The 18,969-nt window shown below is 38.5% G+C and overlaps 1 protein-coding gene across 1 annotated transcript in view; it reads left to right on the top strand.

Annotated features, from left to right (window-relative positions):
- Window positions 1-11,618: 11,618 nt before the first annotated feature.
- The window catches only part of LOC104470440 (nuclear factor NF-kappa-B p105 subunit), a gene marked incomplete at its 3' end in the record, with an annotated part of 31,670 nt that continues 24,319 nt past the window's right edge, over window positions 11,619-18,969 (top strand). The window contains exons 1-2 of the mRNA XM_010085368.1: window positions 11,619-11,664; window positions 12,793-12,877. Coding sequence (XP_010083670.1) covers window positions 11,629-11,664; window positions 12,793-12,877 — 121 coding nt within the window. The remainder of the gene's footprint in view (window positions 11,665-12,792; window positions 12,878-18,969) is intronic.

The following is an 18,969-nucleotide window of genomic DNA, read 5'->3' as shown; positions in this document are numbered from 1 at the left end:
GGGAGGCGGGCACCCATCGTTCCCGGTGCGCGCTCCGTGAACAGGGCGATCGCCGTCCCGCTTTTCTCCTCTCTGGCGGGTTTGAGGAGAAATGGCACTGCTGGTGCACGGGCTGCCTCACGCCTCTTCTGTGGGGTTTTTGTGGGTTTTTTTTAATTATTTTTTTTTTTAAGCACGTAGTGGGCTTTTCCGCTGATGCATTCTAGGGGTGTTCCCAGCCGGGAAGGGCGGTCTGTGACGGGCTGTGAAGTGAACAAGCCGCGGGAGGGGCGCGGGGCAGAGGGGGTGCTGGTGCTGCTCACGCTGCTGCTTCGGAAGGTCGCCGTGCACAGGGAGGTTTGCTGCTGGCAGCTTGGTGCTCCTGGCCTTGGGTGGGGCTGGCAGTAGTTCCCGGAGTGTCACAAACAGTGTCAACTAAAGGTGGTAAAGAGTGGGGTTTTTAAAGGCAATTTAGCGGGAATGTTCTCGCCGCGTCAAGGAATTCTGTCAGACTGATTGTCCTGTTACATCTGGCCTTAAAAACAAGAATATTCAACTGTTCATCATCAGTTTTTTTGTTTTGTTTTGTTTTTTTCCTATTGACACTTCCTGGTAACTTTGCTAAAGAGGCACTATTGACTTGTTTGATGTGGACATAAAATGGGTATAGTACAGACGAGCTATATGTTGTTTGGCCATCATAATAATGCAGTGTACTGCTATGTAATTTCATTCAAATGAGTAAGAGAATATAGCTGCCCATTCTAGGAAAGCATTAACCAAGACGTCATTCTAAGACGTCATCCTATCTGCAGTGTTTTGTAATCTACAGGAATGACTACGGTTTAATTGAGAAAACGAAAGAAGAAGCAGCAGCCTGTAACTATCCAGAGGCAGATCCTCTGTTTCGTAAACTTCTTGGCTCAAGAATTTAACTGACATTTATGCTGAAATATTATTGTCAGGATCTTCCACAGAGTGTGATGATTTCAAGGAAACACCACGCTAAAATATGTGCAAGATCTGTTAACTAATTTAATCTGAAATATTAAACAGAGCAGAAAAAACATTTTTCTTTGCACCCCTTGTCCCTTTTCTAGAGAAAGAAGTGTCAATCGGCAGCAGAGTCCTCAAAAAATGACATTTTCTCATGCAAGCAATGAGTACACTTTGAGTAGGGTTAAGGTTGTAAAACTGAGAATGGCTTTGTATCACCTCATGTCATGTGTTTTTAAAAAATAGTGTTGTAGCAGATAAACTTCATACCTGCAGGTGCTTAACTTCAGTCAGCACCTTGGTAATGTTCTTGTGGTATATATTTTGAAATCGGAAAAGTGTGCTGAAAAAAAAGTGTTGGGAGAAAAAACAAGAGAATCTTGGGAGAGGAAAGTAGGCAGCGATACTTCATTTATATGCACATTCTAAAATTTCCTATTCATTTATTGAAAAATAGCAGTTTAATTGTTTCTCTGTTACTATGTATTTGGCTTTTAAAATAAATTTTAATAATAAATTTCAATTTACTTTTTTTCATTGAGGTGGCGTTATGTGAATTCAGTAATGGATACCTACAAATAAATATCACTGATGCAAATTTGCTAATTAATATGTTTTTGAGTTTTCATGAAAACAATACTCCTCCTTTTCATTGTTGTCTTCTCCCAAAATCTTCCCATGTCACTGTCTCACGAATACATGAAAACTCCAGAAATAAATGCAGTTAGGAATTCATGTAATCATGCTTCTCGTTGCTGAGTCTGGAAGGACAGGAACCAAGTTTGAAGGCCTTATGAGTCTTTACTGTCACAGATGCTTGATGCTGACTAGAAAGTTCCTGTCTCCCTCAACAGTTATACGCATACAAAGTAAATGTTTTGAAGTTGCAAAGATACTGTGAAAGACAATATATTTTTTACTAACTTGCAGTTTGCTTTCTGATGTAGCTAGTGATGAGAAAATTAAGTGGTCTTCAGAGATTTTGGTTAATTAGTCTTTTAATAGATTGCTTCAAAAGGTAAAATCTCTGAGTGCTGTACATGTTTGCCAACTCTCAGTTAGGAAGTACTAGTCTTAAAGAAAATTGTTACTCATTTCCGTAAGCAGCTAATGAAAACTCGTAAAGTTAGTTTAAATTTTTTTTTCACGACATGTTGATAGCTTTTCTTTGGTTCTTAGATGCAAAATAACACAGCTATTATAAATCAAAGAGGATAGACTATTTCAGGTAATGAAAAGGAAATTCCTGGTCCTGGTCACTTGGTCACTTTTAGCTCTGACACAGGTATTTTAGAAGTGAAAGTTGTAATTTGATGTTCTTTAAATTAGCTGTGAACCTTTTATGAAGTTCTACATTGATAAGATCATAATTACAGTTGCCATTAACTGTGCCCTTAGGTCAGTCAGGCCCTAAGTTTGCATCTAATTTTGAGCATAGAAAAAATTCAGTGAGTCTTCTGCAGTGCAAAAAACAAAACACATATGTTTCGTTGCAGCACTGTTGACAGTTTCAGAAGTAAGGCCTTAGAAGATGTTTCAAATTATTCCAGTCTCAAGGTGAAATCCTTTGTTTAGGGTTTAGGTGGAGCTGACAGATCATGTGTGGCGAGGAAGCTGCTATTGATACTACTAACATTTTTTTCCCCCATTCAACTTTTATGTTCTTTTGAAAAGCAGTTCCAGAATTTTTTTCCCCCTCATTTAAAATGCAGAATTAGCTAAACTGAAATACTTCTCTATTGCATTGCATCTTCCAAGCAGGCTCTACTGGTATCAGCAGATCAAGAGCAAAGTAGGTCTGAGTAGTGTGGTGTAGCTTTTCTTGTTTGTTCTTTTATTTCTTTTAAAGATTATATTTTTTATCTGTTTAAACACTTACAGATTTTAACACAAAAATGAAGTAAAAATGAAGTGAGTAGATGTTTTTTTTGGGTCTCATTAATCTAGTCTGAGTGTGTTTTGTTCTATCGTATGTTAGCATAGAAGATTGAGGCTGCAGGAGTTTTACGATTTCTTTGTAAAACAAAACAAAGGCTTAGTAACCACCTTGCACCTGTAGATTTGAAACCTAGGGTGTAACTGTCATGGTGCTAGACTCCGTTCTACCTGTTTGGTTCTATTTACGAGTGTTATTTACCTGACTGTTGCTGTCATGTTACATTTTCAGTGGCTGTTTGAAACCAAAAGGACACTGAGAATCCCTTAGCTCACTTTTCTGCTTGCAGTGGGAACAGCCGTTGCTGCTTTCTGAGCCCTCTTCTGCTGCTGTTATTCATGAAATGAGGGACTGCGTCTTCAGTTGAGACCCCAGAACTTGTATGAAAGTATCCAGTGATACAGCAAACCTTATGTGAACTGAACTTCTGAAATCTTGGGTTTGCCTGTTATTTGGTTTCTGAGAAAAGCTCTTCCCCCCACCCCAAAGGGAAAGGTTTGCTGTTTAATATTGGTGATTCATTACACTTAAGGCTTACGAAATGGGTATGTGTGGCTTTTTAAGTTGATTTTAACTTTGCTAAACAACTGTGTGAACTAGAACTATTTCTAAAGAACATTCAGTGATTCTTTTTAATCTGTAGGAAAAAACTCAGCATTTTAATGTGATACTCAGGTTAGTTCAAGTAGCACTACCACCCTACGTGGCTAAAATACAGTGTAGTTATTAGAGTTGTTTTGCCGTGTTGAACCTCAGTATTTTTATATGTGTTTAGCATGATATGTATACCAGAGCATGTTTGTCTTATAATTGAATGTTGGTTATTCCTTTGGTGTAAGTTGCTTTGAATTAATGTTTTAATAAAAACATTCTAATTTTATTCTAATAATATCCTGGAAAAACAGCTTATATATTTGTGGCATTTTAGTGTTTCCTCTTGTCGTATTAGTTGACTACTTTGACGTATGGGAAAGGAATACAAACACACAAAAATTCTGCTGGTAAAGATACTTAATAAAGCAACCATTCAGGTAGTGCAGTTACCCTTGGCCAAATGAATTTCCTCATGCTATGAATTTTTGTTCAAATTTAGTAGTTATCTGATGTACTAAATTTGAATCTAGATTTTGTACAATAATTCTGCACCCAACAATTCTGAGAGCATCACACTTCTGAAATCTCTTTAATACTTGTGATTGATTTAATAATCAAAATGTTTTGTAGTTTTTATACTGTTGTCCAATAATGCATCTGCTTATGACTGAAAATATTTGAAAATTTCAGCTTAAACAGTTTTGTAGTTCAAAAACTGCACAGACAGAACTCCCAGGTCCCACCCAACAGGAAATAATAAGCAGACTTAATTAATGACAAGAGGAGGCAATTTGTGTTGTATTAGAAAAACAAACAGTGTCATTTAGGGTTATGTAGTGGTATTGCAGCTGCAACAGTCTATGGATGAGAAAAAGTCTGCAGAGGAAAGTAGTATCTTTGATAAAAATGTCTCTCTGCACTCACCTTTTCTCACTTGTATACTAAGTAATTATACTCAGATCTTTATTCAGAGATTACATGTCTTTGTAGCAGCTGAAGGAAAGTTAAAAAAAATACAACTTCAGTGTGCCACTGTTGCAGAAATTGAACATTGATGGGTTTTATAGTGCATGTAGTTTCCTTAAAACAGCTCCCTATAACCCCAGGTGTTGAAGTCAGACGGGAGAAAAAATATTAGTAAACTTCCAACATTTAAAGGCAAATTTCAAATTTCCAGTCTATTGCGTTACTGAGTTCAAATCTCTTCAAAAAAACAGTTGTTGGGGCTCCTTGTCAACTTGAGCAAGTTAGCAATCACTTCTCATGTTTTTTAAAGTGCTTTTTGTTTCCTGTTTGTACTTAAGAGAGGTATGTTAATAACATGAGTGAAAGTATGCATGATGGTTTCCTTAATATTTTGGTTCTGTTTACTTTCTGTATTTCAGAATACTATAGCTGTTTATCACCTCTTACATTGAATAATCCAGGGATTCACTGTCTGTAGCACATGTTTTTCTTTTCCTTTTATTTTAAAAAGAAAAACGAGTGTGGGTGTGTGTGTATAGCTTGCATTTTCCCAATTTTTCCAGACTGTGCATCAGGATAGCATTCATCTAAATGATGAATATTTGGTCCAGTCTTAACCTTTGCCTGGGGACTTCAGAAACAGTATAATTTGTTAAAGTGGATGCAATCAAAATGAGTAGTTGAGAACCATGTAAATAAAATAACCACTGGTAAAACTTTTTCTGTGTTAAGATTTTGCTTGATTAGTATTTGGGAGGGGGGTGTCTCTCTTTCCCCTCTCCCTCTCAAGAAAACTTTCTTCTGCAGCAGCTTCATTAATGGAAGCAGTAATGGAAGTACAGGGTGTTGGTAGCTAACAGCTGTTGGAGTTTTGTTGCGTAGACTTGCTTTAAGCAGGTTTGGACAACATGTGTTCAAAATGCCAACAATTGTTTGGAATCCTGCCTGGACAGTATTCCCACTGTTGTTAACATTGCTTTTAACAAAAAATGTGCTCTATTTTTCTTGAGCATCTTTTATTCAGCCTTAAAAAATGAATGTGGTAGAAGGACATGCACAGCTTAAACCAAGGGTTGTCCGTGTTACTGTTGTAGGTTCGTGATCCAAGTTGAGTGTCCTCTGAAGCTTCAGAAGACCTAAGCCTGTGTGTCTGCATGGCCTGCTGTTTTGTGCAGAGGTAGAAAACAGCGGTTCTCAAGCTTCCTTTTTTCCCCTCCTGGTTCTTCTCCAAGAATATATTCTGCAACACAGGTTTTTCGCTCTGGAGCTGTGCTCCCAGCGTGTTGGGAAAAATACTGGTTTCCGAGGGGAATGGAGTGCTGTATGAAGTTGAGAGGAGGTGAGCAGAGCCGAGGTGGAAAGGCCAGGCGTTGAAAGGGGTGGGCAGCCTCCTGACTTTGAAGGCACTACAGTGATGAAGGCTGGAGGCTAAATGTCTTGGATCAGTATCTCTGGTCTGTCAGAGAAGTCTGCTCTGTCCTCTAGCCAGGATATCTCAGCAGCTCTTGTCTTGCTTCCAGCCCTTACCCAGCAACTTGCAGCATCTATTGCACAATACATTTCCCAGCATCTTCATTTGGGAAATGCTGATTTCTGAAACAACTGCCTCTATACAGATGTTTTGCAAACGATAGAAAAGTGGTGCTCCAAGAGGGATAGTTACTACTAAGTAGATGATGCCAGGTAAAACATATTGTAGAAACAGTACAGTGCAACAGTTACTGTTTCTACCTCAATATATCATAGCTGCTACAGGATTTGAGAAAACTTAATTTTATTCCTAAAAGCATAGTTCTCTGCCATGAGTCCGCCATGCTTTCTATATATCGAGTCAGCTGAAGTATAGTAGTTGAGTTTCCCGTCTTGAGGTTTTCTTTCTGAACCCCAGCCTTGAAAAGTAAGAAGAGGTTGATGTAAAATGTCCTATAAAGTAAGAGATGGACATTCTTCAACATAGAAGTTTATTTAAACCATCAGACTAATTCCAGTTCACAAGTATAATGAACTCTAGGTAATAAAGATTGTGATTCACTAACAAACATCTTCCGTGTACCTTTTACAGAATATGCCTTAGTTTCCATCCTGCTAAATTGGTCTATGCTATAACCAAACTTTCTTCTATAAAATATTAATCTGTCCTGAACTCAGTCTTTATACTGAACTACTTAAAAAACAATGGACGATTTTAGAAAAGATGAGTTGATTCTTTGGATTTTAAAACACAGCAGCAGACGAATACCCTGATGCTTGTCTTTTGCATTCATTTTCTGAGGATATAATGGTCATCCTGTCACATCAGTTTTTATGCTTTTGTTTTGTTTGATTGGCTCAAAGTAAGGTTTAAAAGAGGTGGGTGGCTGATGAGAGTTTCCACCAGGCATCACCCTTTTATGCTGAGGCAGGTCTTTGTGGGGTGGAGAAGTTTGTGACACTGTTCATCCTTCATATCTCCAAATTGATTAAAAAAATACATTTATATTCAAAGAAAATAGAATAAAAGTCAGAGACCTGCTTGCCATGTCTTGCTTTGAAGGCCTGAGAAAGGAAGCGTATGTCTTGTCTTGCTTTTTTTTCCTCTGGTCCTATGTGAAATGATAGCTTTGTCAGTAAGTGTGCGGGTGCGCTTTAAAACGTGAATAGATAAATTTGGGGTACTGAAGCTCAAATTTCTTTTTTTTTGGGGGGGGGGGGGGGGGGGCAGATGTTTTCAACTCTTTAGGGTAGTATTCAAATGATTTTATTTCCTGCTTGAAGGAATAAGAAGTCTTCCTAATTTGTTAGTATATATACTGCTCAGGTTTTTATCCAGGCCAGCATGAGAACAAAGCTAGAAAGAAAATGAATTAAGTTTAAAGCCTTAGGTTTCTAAAAGGCATGCAGCTGCTGGGTGAGATGTTTTCAGAAATAACTGGACTATTAGTATCTGAATCAAACATTAAAGGTTAATTTCTCATAGATGATGAAATTTGCATCAGTTGTGCTTGTTTGTAGAAAAGTCCCATTCCCTAGAAGAAGTCCCATTCCCTGTTTATAAGCATTGGATTGGATACTGGTATCAAAGAAGAAAATAGTTTACCTCATTATTTAAAATTCAGGCTAGAAAGTTGAAGAGGAACAGTTAGAGGGAAGGATCTGACTCAGAAAATCAGAGGGCTAAAAAAAAGTTGGTTAGAGAAACCTGTCTTTGTTTTTGAAAAATAGTTAGATACAGTGGATGGTGAAGAACAGCAGGAGAGAGATCTGAAATCAAATGATCTAGATAAACAGAAAAGAGAATTCTTGTTCTTGGATGAGAGCATTCCTACATTAATTGTGTTGTTTCCATTTTGAATGCCTGATCCTTTTGAAGCTTTAAAACAAATATTCGTGATCTTCCCGCTGTGCCTACTTGTACCTGGTATTATTTGGTTATTAAGGAGGGCTGGCGATGCAAAGTAACTGGGCTGGTTGGCGCAACCCCGTCATCTTCCATGTATGTGTACTATGTGTACGTCTTCCTAGTTTTTTTCTTTTTCTCCTTTTTTAAAAAAAAAAAAAAAAAACTTTTTCACAAGGGCAACTGAGCCCCTGTGGGGAGAAGGGAATATTGCATGCGTGTGTATATGCACACGCAGACACATGTGTAGTCCCTCAGTAAGGCACAGCGGTGTGGTTGTGGCTAAGTTTAGCTGGGTTTTATGTTTTCCCATTGCACTAGGAGGTAAATGGCATTCCTTCACCCACCTTTGAATTTTCATGCTAAAAAGTACTGTGAGTTGAAATGTTTTTATTTCCTGTGCCTTGTTACCTGAAAGACTTCAGACAATCTCCAAGGTGGAGACTGTTGTGGTTGCTTGTGTTCTGCAGGTGTAGGGGTATTTTTTTTTTTATTGTGGGTGCAAGTTTGCGGTACAGTTTGTGGGAATCAGGCATATTTGGTAACACAAACTTCAACAAAACAATTTTAATCCCAGTCATCATCAAATGTGAGAGAGGTGTGACCTGACTGCTCTAAGATGCGTCTAGCAGCAAATATAGCTTGGATAAAAATAATCTCTGCCCCAAAATACAGCTCCAGTGAGGAATGAACAACACTACTCATGGTAGATGCTAATCTTACCACTTAATGCATGTAGGAAAGCTGCTTAGAAACTCAAGCAATAAGGGAAGAGGTTAATTAAAAGTCATACAGTTAATACTAGGGTCTGTTTTTCTACAGGTGTCTTCTTGTTTTTTAATCTTGTTATCGACTCCTTGGATTTCCTTCTATTTTCTTACAAGAAGAGGAAGCTTAGGGATTTGTTAACTAAATAAATCCTAAACAAACACATTCTATTTTGGAGGTAGGGCTCCTGGAACATATTTTGTCATTTGTTTGGCTTTGAAAGAGGACCAACCACACAGTGAAACTGACTTTCAGTCATTCAGAGGGGTCATTGTAAACTGCTGGGTTAATTTTTGTCTAGGCCCTGAAAAGGCAATCAAGTGTCAGTTTACATCCACAAAGGCATATGTTTGCACATCTAAATCATCATGTGTTTGTAATAAACTGGTTTAGCATTCAAGCCAGAGAGAATGGCTTTGGCCTCTCCCCCAAACACTGCAGCTCACTGTTGAATACAAAAGATCTCAAGTAAGAGACACCTGTGCTTTTGGTGTGAGAGAAATTGTGTTTAATTCCTGGTTAGACACTCATGAGTACATATGTACAGCAACTGAGTAGTATATGAGTAGTTCCCCTTCTGCTTATGAGCGTGATGTTCATCTTTATTTGCTGTTTTGCTCTCATGACATCGGTTATTATATCAGACCATTTTGATCAGGTGAAATTCAAGGACTGATTCAGATTTATTTATGTATGGATTCTAATTTTTATATCAAAGTCCTTTAAATGAAAGTTTTCAGAAATACTGCCTCTCTGGTATTTTTCCACTTTGTTGAAGTCATGTATCGTGGAATTGTAAATGGGACCAGGAAGCATAGCAGGTGTGAGAGCTGCCCTTCTCCCACAGAGTTCTGCTAGAGTGAGTATGGTGCAGCCTGAGAAACTAGAATAGGTGACAGAACATGCTGTTAAATTTATTCTGTTGGGCTTACTGAAAAATCTGTGAGATGCTTTGTTTGGAAGTTTGGCAAAGAAGTACACATTTAGCAAACAGGCAAGTGGGCAGATGCTATTCATATGAGCTCCTTGGAATTGTTTTTCTGAACAAGCATATTTTACTGTGTTATCTGGGTACTTTAGGTATTTTGGAACACAATTTTGCAATATGTGATTTGTGAAATAGTAAAAGATTAAATACGACAGATCACAAAACAAGACTTTTAGGACCAGTTTTTATTCTGTTTATGCAGAAGCAATCTGGCATTTGCACTCACAGTTACTTGATCAGTGTGCATCAGTAGGGTGGGTATTTTCTTACACTTCCTATAAAATGTTGGCTGTTGAGGTCTTGAGATTGTTTTACTGGGAAGTGTTTGCCAAAAACTAAATTATGGTTATTTCAGTAACTCGTTAATTGGTGATGAGGGTTATATTCTTTATGGAACTGAATGTCAAATAAAAACATCTTAGTAAGTTTGTTGTATGCTGAAAGTTTTGTCACGCCTTCGTACATTGCCTTTTTTCCATAAAGATTGGTAATAACAATAGCAAATTATTGATGGAAATAATGCTTTGCAGAACATGCCTCTGAGATACTGTGATTGGTATTTTTTATATTGCTGAAATCCTGACGTGCTGGGTGGTGAGGTACAGCATGGGTGACTGTGGCTGCTTGTTTTATTTGTTACTCATTATTGGTTGAATTCTTATAACCAGTTATTTGATCTTTGCTCAAATACTATGAATAAATATTACACAGTAAATATTTCTCTCTAAATTGAATTGCACACAGGTGAGTACTTTTATTTTCTAGGTTGAAAAATAATGTTATCCTCATGGACCTCTTTTTCCTGGAAGTCATCTGGGTATTAACTGTCTGCTCAATTTTAAATTTTCTTTTTCTCCTTGTGTGGGATGGGTGGCTGTATGTTGTCTTTGGAGCTTGTTAACAAGCTGAGACCCAATCAAAGTGAAGTACCCAAGTATTTAAATTTTCTTTTTGATATTTGCCTTTCTAGTTCCTGTAGAAGGTACACAGTGCTCAGTTTTTCTTTACTGGTTTTACTGATCACTTGCCACTCTTTTTCATAGGGTAATAGGTTTTCACAGTTCACTTTGCTTTGCTGGAAGCCATGGTTCATGTTCATTGTGGTGGAATATGAGGGCCAGCAACATGTTTTTATCTTCTACTACTTACTAACCTTATTTAGGGAGTGTGCTTGCATGCAGACATGACTCTCTTGAAACAGTAACTACAGTTATTTCCAGGTGTTCCCTTGGAGAGCCTTTTTTAGTGAGATCAACACAAGTGAAATTGTAATTCTTTCAATAACACCTACATGAAAGGAAAAAACACTAATCTTTTATAATAGACCTAACAAATTCCTAAGAAAATTTCCAGGCTCTGTTACTGGCTTGCTGCTGGCCCCAGGCTAAACTTTCTAGTGTCCGGCATTTACACGTAGACCTGTGGGAGAGGGTTAGGTATGCTGTACATCCATCCTTGTCATTGTCAGCACTGAGTTGTTGTGAGTGCCAAGCACTTGTGGACCTCTGGAAATAAAGGTGTCCAAAATTAGTCATTGTTTGACTCCTGTTTCTATTTAAAGAAAAAATATTGGGTGTTCTTCCTTGAGTGTCTTTATCTTGCATTTAGTAATACTTCACAAGAAAACCATTGGGCATTCAGGAATGCTCAGAAGTCTTTTTATTGTATAAAAATGTAGAGTCCTGTATTTGCTAAACTATGCTGATGATTGTGTCTAAATTCTAATGGCAGAATAGTCAGAGCAAAGGCAGAAACAAATTAATTCCTGATTTTAATAAATTCTGACCTAAGGACTTTGTAATTTTTAGTTGCTTGGGAGCAGGCAATGGAAAATCCTAGCTGTAGCCTATCCTGTCCTTAGCCTGCCCCTTGCAAATACTGGGGCATTTTAAGAGTATTTTAGAAATGATTAACATTATGAATAAAATAACAAGTATCAGGGATGGGGCTTTTAACATTTTTTCAAGTTTCTCATTGAAAAAGAAACGAGAGTTCTGATCATGTTTTTGTGTTTCAGGACTTAAAATGGCAGAAGATTCCTATATTATGTCTGATCCCCAAGTAAGTGGCTTTGTGTATTTCCAGCATCCCTGTATTCTCTCCTAGCTCTCTGTTTTGGCTTCCTCTCATATTGTCCTGTAATTTCCTAGGCTTGAAAACACAGACATATAAAAACATTCCAACTATCCGCAGAAATCAGGTTTGGGGAAATCTAGGGGTCTTTTTTCTGAGGTGTTATTATGTGACCTATAGAGTGCCTTGCCACTGGTGAAATGGCTGAAATGAAAACAAAAGCTAGGCTTGCAGGAAGGAGCAATTGAAAAAAATACTCATTTTTATTCCCTTGTCTGCTTGTGACACTTGCTCTGAAATTTCTTCTGGGGTGGCATAGGACTTTATATGCAAATAAAGCCCCTTATGCCCTAAAAGGCCCTTTTGTGTCAATTTTTTGGTGAAATTTGCATTGACATCGATGATTAAATGCTCCTTTACTCACACAGATCAGTAGGCCTAGCACTCCAGAAGGTCATCAGGTCATTTTATGATTCATTTCAGTTGTGAGAATGGTGCTTGAGTGATAAGTTTGAGTGGAGAACAGATTATTTCCATTCACTGTGATTTCAAAAAAAAGAAACTATTTAATCCTTTGTACTTGCTCCCCTTTGGAAGACGTTTTATACCTGACAGCAATTACAGTGAGTTAAGACATGTCAGTGTTAAAAAAAAAACCCAAACCTTTAACCTGGGTGTACTGTTTGCTTGCATTAGAGCTTGTAAATATATTTACATAAGGAATGTAGTATGGTGGGGTTTAATCACAGAAGTGGAAATGAAAACTTACAGGTTCGCAGCAAGGCCTTGGGCAAGACATCTAGGGTCAGATTTTCAGAATTTACCATCTAAGCTCCTTTGAATATACCTGTTAGTGCATGTAAGCAAAACGTGTGCTTAGAAACTGCGCTGCGCTCAGTGGGGTCTCATGATACTGGTGAAACTTAGTCAGTACTATCAGCTTTGCTTGCACTGCTGTTACCAGCAAAAATAAAATAGATAGAAAATGTTTACACGCTGCACTGGGGTGTTTGCAGTCTCGATATTTGCAGAGAACTTTGAAATTCTTTGCTGAAAGATGCTTTATGAAATTATGTCTATATGTAGTAACGAAGAGTATATTTTCTCTCATTATAGATGTTTACAATGGAGCAGTTCATGGGAGTGAATGCATTATTTAATAACACAAATTACATCACCTCAGACTTACCACTACGAACAGGTAGGAACTGTTGCTATGTGTTTGTGCTATTGTCCTGCTGTTTCTTGCAGGGTTGTGGTTTTTTTTTTTTGTAAAGTTTTTTTCAGAGACTTTTTTGTTTACACTCTTGTATTTCATAATACTAGATCCCAAAGCTGTCACCTAAACTTTTTATTACACCCTTACGCATCTCTTTCTTACCCTCATGAATCTTTCAGCAGTGAGGCCAATCTGAGTTTCTTTTGGCTTATACAGAAACTGAAAGTTTCAATTAGTTAGATGGTTTGAGTGACAAGAGAGCTTTGAGTGACCTGTTTTTATAAAGTATTTTGGGGTTTTTTTTGTATTTGAAAATGCAATTTTTTTTCAAAATTTGCATGTTCAGTGGCCTACATGTTTGTATTGCCAGCTTGCAGAGTGCAGCATATACTTTTTTTTTTCTTTTGAATGGTGTTTCATTTGTTGTAATGACTCTCAAGGTGCTTGTTTTTCACTAATAAAATGTAGAGTACATTCAACTTCCTGTATCATTCGAATCTGTTTTTCCTTCTCCGTGACTTGTTTCCTGTGAAGTGGCGGTCTGATGTTAAAAGTACCTGACAATTTCCTGAATAATAACACTAGTTTGAAAGTTCAGAGTCAAATTTTTCAACCAACTGGTGAAAATAAGCAAATAGTATTCTGCAGAGGTCTGATACGTGGTTCTTCCAGTATGGTTCCAAAACAGGAACATCGAATAGAAGTGTGTTATATCTCACTCAGTAATAGCAGCTTGATCAGCCTTGGTCTGGTTTTGCTTATTGAACTTCTTCATAAGTATTACTTGAATTTTGAAAATTCTGTTCCTCCTGCTTAGTTTATTAGAATAGCTGATAGGAAAGGAGGAGGGAAATAAAAATTCATAAGTGTATGAGGTTTTTCTTAATATGTATCTCCAATAATGTACCTCCAATATGGCTATTAATGTCTGTTAACATGACAAGTTTCAATTGTTCACCTGTTTGTTGTATCAGGATGTAGCTGGTATTGCAGATTGCTTTCTTTTGTTGAGAATGCAAGTCACTTTTGTTTGAAATATTTGATACACGACAGCAGTGAAGGTGTGAAGGGTAAAATGAAATAAGCAATTAGCTTTTTACTTCATAGGTAAAATTCTACCCTAAAGTAATAATAAATGCTGATTTAAAAATTAAAATTAAGGCATGCTTACTGTTTCCGTGTTTCCTGGTTTAAAACCATACTTCAGTTTTCTTGACTGAATAGTAGCAAGGTAGGATCAAGAAACACATAGGGTAAGGATAATTTTGTTTGAAGATAAAATGTTCTAATGAGCAAAGCTCTTGACAAATATGGACAAGCATCCAACAAATTAATGTTGCAATAGTTTGTTTGGAGTGTGTTTTTATTAAGGCAGATAAAATTGTTCAGTAAGATTCATCTGTGTAGGATTAAAGGGTTTGTGCATTGTATACCAAGGGTTTTTTCATTGTTCTCACTGAATTTCTGTGGAATAAATAAGGGTATTGGAATTTTGATTTCCCCATAATGATCTCTCTTACACATACCTTTTAAGCTTATCCTGTAGTCCTCATGCCAGACTCATTCCATACAAATTATTCAGAAATATAAAACTGATTTTCAGATACCTGTGTCCTGTCTGAACTAGAAAACAGCTGTTTTCAAAACCATGTTGGGGACTCAGGAATTCACTGAGTTCCAGAGTCACAGAACGCTCTTACTGGGCTAAGTGTAGGTCTATCCTTACTTTGTAAAATTGCTTCAAAAAGGCCTTCTCTCTCTCTCTCTCTCTCTCTCTCTCTCTCTCTCTCTTTTTTTTTTTTTTTTTATGGCACTGCTCTTGTCTACTTCTGCACTATAGGAAGCAAATTCCTTGTCTAGAAAATGGGATTTAATAAAGGATCATGGATTTCAGATTGTCACAAGCAAAACGTTAATTGTAAGTTCTAGAAAAAGTTAATCATTTCAGTACTACCTGATGATGCCGTAGGGATTTTGTCTCTTGAGTAGTATCACTATAATGCTTACTTCCTCCCCTGCGTGAAACTATGGTGCGACATTACTGTGGACTAGCTCTTCAGTTATAAAGTAATACAATCATTTAGATATTATGCTTTAGTTGTTTCTAAGCAGGAACTAATGATTTTTTTTCTACACTGTAAGGACAGTTAAAAATTTGTGCAGGATTTTTCAAAAGTTCTTCCAGCTGAGATATGGAGAGGGTGAAATAAATGTTCTAAAAAGGATTTTTCTCTAGGACTGTTGGATGATTTAAACAGAAAGAACCAAAGGCATTAATTCTTGCTTATGATTTGGTGTGGTGCCTACATCTTTCAATCTGTAGATTCACAAATGCACCGTGTCAGACTTGTTACATCGGCAGGCAGGTTTAATATGTAACTGTGGATTGCCCTATCATGCCAGCATAGATGAATCAACAAAGAGCTGGGGAATTTGGGGACTTTCTGGTGATAGATGTTCTGCTGTTATGTTAATATTTACAGTAATGGTAGAAGACTTTTGAGATGTTGGGACAAGGATTTTCTTTGTGAAGTTGTCAGTGCTCAAGTGTGTTCTTGCTTCTTTTTCTACGTCACGTGTGTTAGTTTTAAGTGAAAATTAGGCTTGGCTAATTTGGCTCTAAAGCTGTAGTAGATCATGACGTGGTTCAAGTTCTACATTTACATCTAAATCCAGGAAGAGAAGCAGTCCCATGTGCCTTTGGTGATGAAAGAATGTGTCTGTAACAAGTGCCGGAACAGTGCAAGCTGCAGGACTGAGCTGTGTCTTAAAAACACCACCAGCAGCAAGGGCAGTGTGCCCGAAAGCCAGCCTGTTCTTTGTCTCGCTGGGAAGTATCCTGCCTTGGAGAGTTAAGTACTAATCCTCAGTGGCATCGGGGATGGAGGGAGCGTTGTCCATGGCACATATTTAGACAGTGTAAAAGCAGATGCGCATCAGTGTGATGTCCACTGTGTAATGGAGAGACAAAGCGATGCCTTAAATTGAAGAGGAAAATGGGCAAAGCTCTGAGCAAAGTGGTTTATAATTTTGAGTGTTTCTTACTTCCTCCTGGTTATACAAGGCCATCTAGAACCACGTAACATAGCAATCTGTGTGCTGGTTAGAGATGGTTTGGGAAACTGGTTAATTGTTTGGGGTTTTAGGGGCTCTGGTCTAACTAGCTGTTGGCATTGAGGTGTTGTGGGTTTTTTATTGCAGTTGGACTAAGCCTGTGAAGTTGAAGCAGGTCTATCAGCAACTGAACGGTATTGCCTGGATGCTGTGAAAATTTGTTTTCTGATATTTCTTTAACGTCTTCTGCCCAACGCTCTGTAATGCCTGCTGTTGAGAAATGAGAAGGACACAGAAGGAAAAAGAAGTCACTTACAAAAAACTTTCTTACTTTTTCAGAAAGATATAATGTTTGGACGAAATTCAAGGAAGCCTGACCGTCACCAAAAATTAGATGAGTGTTCATTTTCCCTGTCCCACAGCAGTGGCTCTAACCCCCAGAAGCACGAGCAGACTTGCATACTGCTTCTTGTGTTTTTTCTGGATCTTCTGTGCTTGTATTTTGAAGAGTGAACTTGGGGAAGAGAGAGGTGAAGCAAAGCCCGTGTGCTGCTTGCTATAAATGTCATGCTTTGAAAACTGCGGAGCTGAGATGCAAGAGAAGGTGCCTGTGCAGGTGAATTCCTGAGGGGAGGACGTACAAACGCTACAGCAGGCCTTCAGGAGGGTTGAGATGCTAGATGTAGAGTCTGAGCTTTTATGAGCGAGGTACCACTTCCAGGATGGGCACAGTTGGTGTTGGATTTAACCATCAGAACCTAGACCTGTGGGTGTTTTCACCCATGTCTACAGAGGCAAATAGCACACAATTTAAGGGGTGAGGTGCCTGTTCTGGGGGACCCACTAACAGAGGAGGTGAGGGGGGAGACTGACCGCAGCTGTTTGCAGGTTAAATTGAATGGCTTCAGGTCCTAGGAAAGCTGGTGGATAGGGGCCTCACTAGTCCTACGGTGCTGCCAGGCTTGCAGGGATACCCCACCAACCTCACAGGTCCTTTTTTTTCTTGACTTTGCTGTGATGGGAAAAAGGAACCAGGAGGGAGCCTCCGATGGGTGCTCCCTTGGGAAGCGTGCGTGCAGGGTGAGGCCTGTCAAGAGGAATAACGAATGTACGTGGTGGGAGTGTCAAGATGCAGGAGTGCCTCTGACTCAGGCAGGAAGGAAAATGAAGAAATATAACAGTAGAAGAAGACGTGGGGAAGTGGGACTGTGACTCAGGCTGGAGGGGAGGCAGTGAGATGCGAGTTGGTCTGTGGTGACGGGGGCGAGAAGACAGAAAAGGAAGCACTGAAGCATATCCAGGATGTGTCAGTCTGCACCAAACCCCCTGCAGGCTGGAGGACTGCATGTTCTAGTTGCAGTTCTTGGCTCTCCTGGCTGTGGCAGTGCCAGGCAAATCGTGAGGCTCATGTCAAAACCCAGCTCTTGGCAACCATGAGAGGCATCCCTGCGCAGAGGCCAGCTCCAGGACTGTATGCACTTCAGCCTCTCTTTAGGGCAAACGTGGAACTTAAACTCTGCATTAAGTAGCATTCCTTCTTGTGGTTGGTTAACACTTTAAAGGGGGCTGCTCATTGCAAAGAACTTGAAGCAAGCAACCTTCCAACATAGAACAGAGGTGCGAAAGATAGTCACAAATCTTGTCATTCTTAGTTCCTCTTACAAGGTGTACATCTTCAGGTTCCTGCTGTCTGTCTGCTTAGAGCAGACATGCCTACTGCTAGAAACAAAATGTTTAAATGTGCAAAACAGTAAACGTCTTGTCTTTTCTTCATGGGAAAGGATGAGAGAAAGAAGGAACCACGCATAGCCAATGTTAGGTTGTCTGTTTAATGTACTTCTGGAAGGTAGTCAGAGTTTAGCAAAGATAGCTGTATGAGACCTTTCACTAAGTAAAATCCTTTTCGTAGTCAAAATAATATGCCATTTATGCTTGGAAGTTAGCTTGAACATTGCTGCTTTATTTTTAAATAGCATTTCAGAGGTAATTAAGTGCCTTGCATTAGAGTGCCTTCTCTGTACCGTTACTTGGATCTGGTTCAGATGCTATATCAGAGAATTACTAGGTCATTGTAGAAAAGAGTGTAGTCGCAAAACCCAAAGCTTAAAATAAGACCTCACAAAACTTTGTTTTAATGATAAAAGGTATCTAATTTGCCTTTGTATATTTATACTGAACCTTTTTTTGCACTTTTCTATTATCAGTATGTACAATACATAAATATACTGATATAAAAAATGAAAATGCTTTTTATAAGCTTTTTTCCAAGGGACCGTAAGAGCCACGGTCCTAATTTTTCCATTTTCCTGAGTTTTCACAAGTGCCAGGCAAGGCAAAACCATTTCAGTGGTACAAAGAATTCCCCTTGAGCTTTCCAATATAGTGTACATCCCTCTCTTAGGAGTTTGAATTTCCTTATGCTGAGGAAGAGTTGGAACCTGGGTCTGCTGCATCCTGAGGGACTGTTGCAGCCACTTAGCTGTTGGATAAAAGAGGGCTTCCTTTTCTGGCTAATGTTTAAGAGAAGACAGTAGTATTTTGTGCTGATACTAATCCAACATATATGCCTTGAAAATGAGTTCCTAAGGGGAGAACAGCCAAAGAACAATTACTTGGCAGAGTCTGCCCTGGAGGCTTGGTTGAAAGTTGAACTACACAGTTGTATTTTAGGTGCATTATTTCTGCTAGGGCCCGGAGAAGATACAAAGCCTCTGGATTGTTAAAGTATAGAATTGTAGATGATTAAAGCATGAGCTCTGTGAACAGAGGTCTTAAATTTTAAGCATCGATATAATGCTTAAACCCAACTCAACTCATGTTGACTCCACGTTACAGACAAAAACTGAAACATAAAACCGCACCAAAGCTAAATATTAGTCTATATCTCTTAAAGTTTCTGAAGTCCAAAGTATTTTTCATGCTTTCTAATGAAGATGATGTATATATCTTCTTGAGGCAATTGTTTTGCATGACTTCAAGGTTTTAATTGTAGCACCGTTTAGTTTTTCACAGGAAGAGCG

Source organism: Pterocles gutturalis, unplaced genomic scaffold (genome assembly GCF_000699245.1).
Source record: "Pterocles gutturalis isolate BGI_N339 unplaced genomic scaffold, ASM69924v1 scaffold52785, whole genome shotgun sequence".
In the NCBI taxonomy this organism is placed as follows: domain Eukaryota; kingdom Metazoa; phylum Chordata; class Aves; order Pterocliformes; family Pteroclidae; genus Pterocles; species Pterocles gutturalis.
The sequence above is the reverse complement of the archived record's forward strand: the minus strand, read 5'-3'. Positions and strand labels throughout refer to the sequence as shown.